At 38.9% G+C, this 7,456-nt stretch overlaps 1 protein-coding gene across 1 annotated transcript; it reads right to left on the minus strand.

Annotated features, from left to right (window-relative positions):
- Nucleotides 1-2,458: 2,458 nt before the first annotated feature.
- LOC108241054 (tripartite motif-containing protein 16-like) lies at nt 2,459-5,447 on the minus strand. Its single transcript, XM_017424966.3, has one exon. The coding sequence runs from the start codon at nt 5,414-5,416 to the stop codon at nt 3,749-3,751; it is 1,668 nt and encodes a 555-aa protein (XP_017280455.1). The 5' UTR covers nt 5,417-5,447; the 3' UTR covers nt 2,459-3,748.
- Nucleotides 5,448-7,456: the final 2,009 nt, after the last annotated feature.

The following is a 7,456-nucleotide window of genomic DNA, read 5'->3' on the forward strand; positions in this document are numbered from 1 at the left end:
AGTTGACAACATTTGTTTTTTGCACTTTTTTTACGTGCCCTGTTACAACCCTGCTTATATTTACAGAGCTTGTATGGTTAATACTTGATTACCAATTGGACTTCCTGAATTAAAATGTGAAAAAGCAATGTTTCAATTAAAACAGATGAAACATCAGCAACATTAGAGGAATAGAAACCTTTATGGAAATTGTTGTTGTTTTTTTAAAATCATAGAAGAGTTTTGTTTTCTTATGTCACATACTTTCCCAGCTTTTATCTGTTACTAATCATACTCTTTAACCATTTTGCCCAACCATTTATAAAGAGTGACATAAAGAAATGCATTTGACAGTTTAGGGCATGGGTCTCCAATCCTGGTCTTCGAGGGCCACTATCCTGCATGTTTTCCTTGTTTCTCTGCTCCAACACACCTGATTCAGTGGTTAAATTACCTCTTCATGTTCTCCAGAAGCCTGTTAATAACCCATTGATTCAAACCAGGTGTGTTGGAGCAGAGAAACAAGTAAAACATGCAGGATAGTGGCCCTCCAGGACAATGATTGGAGACCACTGGTTTAGGGTGTACATATTTAAGTGGCTCATATAGAGTTCCAACTTGGTGATTTCCTTCCTGGATGAATTTTGAACTCCAAGCAACCTGCACCAACCTCAGAGATCTGAGGCTGAGAAGAACTAAATCCTTTGCAGCTTTTAAAAAGCCTTCCCAGTGGACTGGAGGCTCTTATAGTCCTACTTTAAAATCCTCAGTTATATTGTTCAACAGTTCCTGGAAGAGATAAGGTTATATACAACTGCCCGTGTACTTCACAGGTGGTGTGTGTGGTCTGTGTGTGTGTGTTGAATGAATATGACATGTATGCACCTGAAACCTGTTCAGTGAGATCTGTAAACCGTTGGCAAAACAGAAACAAAATGAGTTATTATCCTAGATGCAACATCTGTGAGCTTTATTGAGTTTCTGAACTTCAGAGCATATTTTTAACAGCAACAAAGAGCAAGCTAAAATGAGCTGCTGGTGTATTAGTCTCATAAATTGGATAATATTGTAATGTGGCAATAAAAAAGTCCATAAAAACTGAGGAACTGTTGTCACAAAGGTCACCGATACATTTTTGGGGAAAATTATAAACCCACTCTGTAACTGTATAAATTAAACAAGCGCTGTTACACATGTAATAAGGATGCTCATTTGCATGTGTGGGCATGATTGTGCGTGAGAGAAGGAAGCAGAGCGTAATCGTGCCATGCAGGGGTGTTGACTCTGCAGAGACTTGCAGAAACATGGCGCCTAATTAACAGTGTCCTTGCTCAAATGAGGCTGGTTCCCACAGCCCAAATGGCCATGATTAAAAGAGACAAAGGACGGGAAACTCTTCCAGTGCTCTCCAGATACTTCTTGGATGACATCCGCAGACAAAAAAACCATCACATTTTGACCACAACTCTTTTAACTCCCCCCTTTTGTCATCTTCTTTGTGACAGGGTCTTTCTCGAGTTTGCACTCACTTTTCTCTGACTTTCTCTCTTCATCTGCATGCATTTCCCCCCCTCCTCTCTGCTTCTCCTTTTCAACAAACACTAGTCCTCTTCCTTCCCTTCTCATTTCTCTCACCCTCTCTGTCTGCCAGGCTTCACATCAAAGCAGATGATTGGTGCCTAACTATTCAGCAGGCAGCATTTTATCTTGCTTTGTGCGGAGAGACCAAAATAATCAGCATAAATGTGGAGAAAAAAAAAACCTTGCTTCTATGGTAATATCCAGCCCAGTAATATCCATATCAGTCAAACTAACTTGGCTTAATTTGACTTAAATATAAACGGAACAAAAACACTTTACTCCAAAGTCTCCTTGGCTCAGAGTCACATTGCAAACACTGACTTTGACTTAAACTTATCAAGGTTGTTGGCTCGGCGCTGACATTGACTCGTGTGAAAAAAAAGCAACAATTTACTTCATTTCTGCCGCTACTTTTTTTCATGGCACCATCTCCTCTTACCGATATAAACACACATCACCTTGGCTTGGCTCTAACTATCAAGGTTGTTGGCTCTTTTAAGAAGTTTCACCAACAAGGTCTCCAATTCTAATTTAACAGTACAGCAGAAATAAATTAATCTTCTGTCCTTGGGCTCACATATACTCACTGCATTATTTTATCTGAAATTCTGAGGCAACATATAAGCTTTTTGCTATCTCGTAATTTCTGGGAACCACAGTAAAGCCCAGAATGTTTAAAGTGCACTTCTGAATCGGGATAATTGTTCTTGTAGATAAAGTTAAAATTTAAATTAAAACCAAATAGGGGTCATTTGCCAATGGTGTAAATCATATAGTGACAACTTGTAGGATAAATAACCGTAAAAAAAAAAAAAAAAAACTTAAACAGAAAAAAACACAAAAAAAAGAAGTTTAGGGAAGTTTATTTTAATAAACATAGTTATTTACAATTAAAGAAATAGCAAAATATTGAACAATTAAAGAAATACTAATAATGTAATAAACAGACAGAAAAACTTGTAAAAAGACAGCAAATAAACATAAAAATCCTCTCTCACTAAAAGCTATTTTAAATACAAGTTTTAGCTGGTATTAAAGGAATCAGATCCATTGTGAAAACATGAGAAGCCATTCTGTGTTAAATATTTTTCACATATGCACTATGACCCTTGCATTGTTGTTTTCAATCAAGGTCCAGAATACAGTATATTTATTTAAATTCTCTTTTAGTGAAAACCATGCTAGTTTTCTTCAGTTGTCATATTGTTTTTTAAGATCTGTATTTTATAATGGGCTGGCAGCTACAAACGCAACAAAAATTTAGCTCAATATTTATAAAACTTGGATGATTTTTGGCCATTTTTATGTATTCTATGGCTGTGGTGGACGTCTTGAATTTGGTTGACTACAAATACAATCAGATGTAGAGGTAATTGATTATTTGATTATTGATTATTTTCTGAAAGCTGCATTGAAATTTGTTCAGTAATTCCCAAGATATTTTGGTACAGATGGTACATACAAATGAACACGCACACAAATATGGGTAAAACTATATTTTTCCACTGTTGCCTTTAGTATGGGTGATAATAAAAATGTGTTACTTATTTAAGCATCAGTGTCTTTGCTTTCACAGGTCACAATCTGTAACACTGCTGCTGAGCTTATGTCTCTAAAAACAGCAATAGGTCAGATCAGCTTTTGGATTATTTTAGGTTTATTTGTCAGGGAAAATGAACAAAAACCGTAAAATGAAAAGAAAACAAAAAAAAACAAACAATTGAACCAAGCTGTTTAGGATTTAACAAAACCATTTTAACTTCACTGAATTACTTCTGTTTTTCTTTTTTTTATACATATTTATAAACCTAATGCATTTTTGTATCAAAACAGTCAACATATTTGACCCAAAATTTCTGCTATGTCAGAAAGAAAAAGAAAATATACTTGTAGTTTTACAACACATCAAAGAGCATATTTTCTGCATAGATTCTGACATTATAAAACAAATCAACCCAAAATATCTGTGCCAAATAAAAATCTGCTGATTTCTCTGAACAGAAAAATGATTCAGATCTATTAAAATACTAAATGTACTAAACAGGAACAAGCCTGAGCTCCACCTCCAAAAACAACACCTACCAACACATCAGTTTTTAGGACAATAATGTCCCGTTGTTTGACACATTGATCTCTGAGCAGGGGAGAAGCAGCACAACAGGAAACTATCAGCAACAAAAACAGAAATTTATTTCAGTTTACAGATCTCAGCTGTGTCTCCAAACTGAAAGTAGAAGCGTATTCCAGCATGTAGCGGCTGAGTAAAGGTGGTCTGGACTTTGTAGAGGAGAGTCATGGTCTCAGAGACGCTGTAGAAAGACAGGGTACCGGCTCTGTGGTCCAGGTACACTCCGACTGTGGAGAACTCCCTACCTGGGATGGGAGTGCCGATGCTGTTGTGCCAAAATTTATTATTGTTTTCTTGACAAAGTAAAGCCCAGGATTTGTCATTATATCCAAATTCATCTTTTTGTTTATCAACATCCTTGTATGCGACTGCTACATAACCTCCATTTCCTCCCCACTTCATCTCCCAGTAACAACGTCCCATCAGGCTCTCTTTACTCAAAATCTGAAATTTCACAGTGAATCTCTCTGAATGATCAACAACAGACCGATTAATGTTTTGAGTTAATGTTACTTTTTTGTTCCCCTCAGATAATAACAGGTTAACATGTGCTGTGTTTGGATCCAGTGTAATATCGTGTGAATATTTTAAAAAGTCAGCTCTGTTTTTTGGTTCTGGTTCTGACAGCAAAACATCCACTTCAGTGACTCTCAGTGAGATGTTTGTCCATGTGTCTCTCAGAATGTCCCGCAGTTTGTCCCTGAGCTCTGACACAGCTGCTGTCACATCTTTAAAGTAGCTCAGAGGACGAACGTTGATGCTGGATGAGTATGGAGACTCACTGAGTTCTGACACTGAGGGGTAGCTGTGCAGAAACTGGTTGTGCTCCTCTGTGTTTGAGAGCTGCTTCAGTTCAGCGGCTTCCTTCTTCAGCTCAGCGATCTCCTGCTCCAGCTTCCCCTGAAGCTCTTTGACTCGACTCACCTCAGTTTCCTGCTGGGACCTGACCAGCTGCTTCACCTCAGAGCTTCTTCCCTGGATGACCCGGATCAGCTCAGTGAAGATCTTCTCACTGTCCTCCACGGTTTTCTCAGCAGAGACGTTGATAGCCTCCTCCTCCTCCTGAAGCAGGTTCACGTCTCTCTCTCGGCCCTGGATTCTCTGCTGAATGTTCTCTAGCCTCATCTCAAGCTCCTTTTGTTTCTTGCGCCATTCTGCTGCAGCTGAGACGATGTCGTGGCCTTTGTGTTCATCCACCGCACAGACATAACAGACGCCCTGCTGATCAGTGCGGCAGAACATCTTCATCACCTCATCGTGATGAGAGCAGATGTTCTCACAGAGCTTCTTGGAGGGCTCCACCAGCTGATGTTTCTTTAACTGCGTTACATGATAATGGGCCTGGAGGTGTTTCTCACAGTAAGAGACCAAACACACCAAACAGGACTTTATAGCTTTTAGTTTTCTCACAGTGCAGACATCACAGGCCACATCTTCAGGTCCAGCATAGCTGGGATCAGCAGGAGCAGCTTCGAGTCCAGTCGTCTTCAGCTGCTCGACTAAAGTTGCTAACATGATGTTTCTCTCTAGAACAGGCCTCGGTGTGAAGGTTTTCCTGCACTGAGGGCAGCTGTGGATCTTCTTCTGATCCTCTTCATCCCAGAAGTCTTCAATGCACTTCATGCAGTAGCTGTGTCCACATGGAATAGCGACCGGATCCTTCAGTAGATCCAGACAGATGGAACAAGAGAAGCTTTCTCTGTTCAGCTGAACTCCTTTCTGCGCCATTTCACCTTTCAGTGTACGTGGAAGTTACGCTTCCTGGTCACAGAAACCAGTCTGAGCTCTGATTCACAAGTCATGTGTTTGTAAAGCGAATGAGGTGTGTCAGCATATAACACTGATCAGTAAACTGTAGATCTAGTGGGGAGTGAACACGGCTGTTTGAGAGCAGGAAGAAGAGGGAGGAGTTATCACAGCAGATACTGTGGGTTTAAGCTTTTTAAAAGCAACAACCTTTCAGTATCAATTCAAGTTTAGATCAACTTTTTGTAATGTTTGTATCTACAATTTATCATCTCACTCACCTAAATTAGTTATTGCATTTTTGACAGCAATAATTATTGCCTGCTGCTGAGAGGGAGTTTTTTGTGAGGGAAAGTATCTGGTGTACATGGGGCAGTATTGTGTGAGTACGAGAAACAATCCTGGTGCTTACGGAGTAGATTCTGATGTGCAACAAAAAAAAGTGTCTAAAGCACACAAAACTTTGTCAAGCGCCAGAGAAGATCTGGTGCAATTTGGCATCTGTGTTTCCAGTTTGAAAAGTCAAATAGACTCTTAAAATACATTTGAAACATTTGAATACAGTATTATCATTTACTTTAGCTTCACTGAGTTTTTGGATGACATTATTAGGAAGATGTGCTGTTTTAAGGAAGGAAGGTATATATATATATATATAAATTCTTCTGAGCCATTCTTTCTAGCAGTTTGAGTTTAAAGACATTTAGCTTTAACATGAAATATCTGACGTTGACTTCGAACAGGGTTTGAAGTTTGACTGTCAACAGGTTGGATTGTCAACGTTTACCTGTTTTCTCACTCTGCTTATGTTTGTATTCCAAAATTAAAAATGACTAAACATTAATGCTATAATGTATTTCTTACAATAACAACATGTGGTATTCCTGTTCCGGTCCATGACAACTGAAATATATTTTATGCGTTATGCCATACAAGCTGTAGATTAGTAGCTATAAATGGCATTTTTCATAAACGGCATTATTCAGTAATTTGCTTCCATTGTGCTTGGGCTTTACCTCAATCAGTCTTCTTCAAACTACTGCCATCAGTAGCTTTACTCCCCCCACACACATTTAGGTAGAGATGACAAACTGCCTGAAACAGCAGAAGCCATGTAGGGTCTTCACCTCCCTAAACACCATGCTCTGAGTAAGCATATCTTGATCCCTGTAGCTCAGTGGATTAAGCTATGTGACATGATGCGAATCCTCACAATCTTTGTCACATTGTCCTTTTTTTCTCCCCATTGCTTAGTGAAATTAAGCTGAAAAAGCTTTGATGTGGCAGAAAATGAAGGAAGAAATACAGAAGGACTGTGACAGATTGAGGGAGGATGGGGACGGGAGGTGGGGGAAGAACATATTTTGCTCTCAAAGATTGATAAAAGAGATATTTTTGTAACTCCAGGCTAATTCAATGAGCGGTCCCTGATCTTGCTGGGGATCCTCAGGCTGGCTTCAAAACAATTAGCTGGAGAATAAGAGCGGTTTAAAAGACAGTGAGACGAGGAGATCTTCAAACAGCCGTGGGTATTTCCCCATGGAGGACACATTTTTACAACCTCCTTCCTCTTCTGCTCTAATACTGATAGCCAGTCTCGAGCTGCAGGGAGAGAAGAAGTGAAAAAGAGATGAAAAGAAAAGGACACAAGCACAGAGTAAAATTGGGGAGAAATAGAAAATTTGATGTAACTGAGTGTGAGGTCTAATATGGTGTTAGAAAGAGAAAGGGAAAATTTATAGAAGCTGGTCGAATGGAGAGAAATGTGAGTTTAAACAGGCGAAAGCAAAGAAATCAAATCAGAGAAATACTGGAAAATAAAGCACCGGACTATTATTTGTGTCATAGTTTAGGTCCTATACACACTACTCTGGAAATTTTTAAAAACTGATATTTTCTGCTGCCTTTGCACCTCCTGCCCACACACAATTTTTGGTGAGAAAAATCTATATTTTTAAAAATGCTTACCAAAGTTAAGACTTTTAAAATGTCTTTTACTGGTGCTTCAGTGTGGACAGGAAA

The sequence above is a fragment of the Kryptolebias marmoratus genome, linkage group LG16 (assembly GCF_001649575.2).
Source record: "Kryptolebias marmoratus isolate JLee-2015 linkage group LG16, ASM164957v2, whole genome shotgun sequence".
Taxonomy (NCBI): domain Eukaryota; kingdom Metazoa; phylum Chordata; class Actinopteri; order Cyprinodontiformes; family Rivulidae; genus Kryptolebias; species Kryptolebias marmoratus.

Coding starts and splice junctions, on each gene's coding strand:
- LOC108241054 (XM_017424966.3), bottom strand. CDS start 5,416: ATGGCGCAGAAAGGAGTTCAGCTGAACAGAGAAAGCTTCTCTTGTTCC.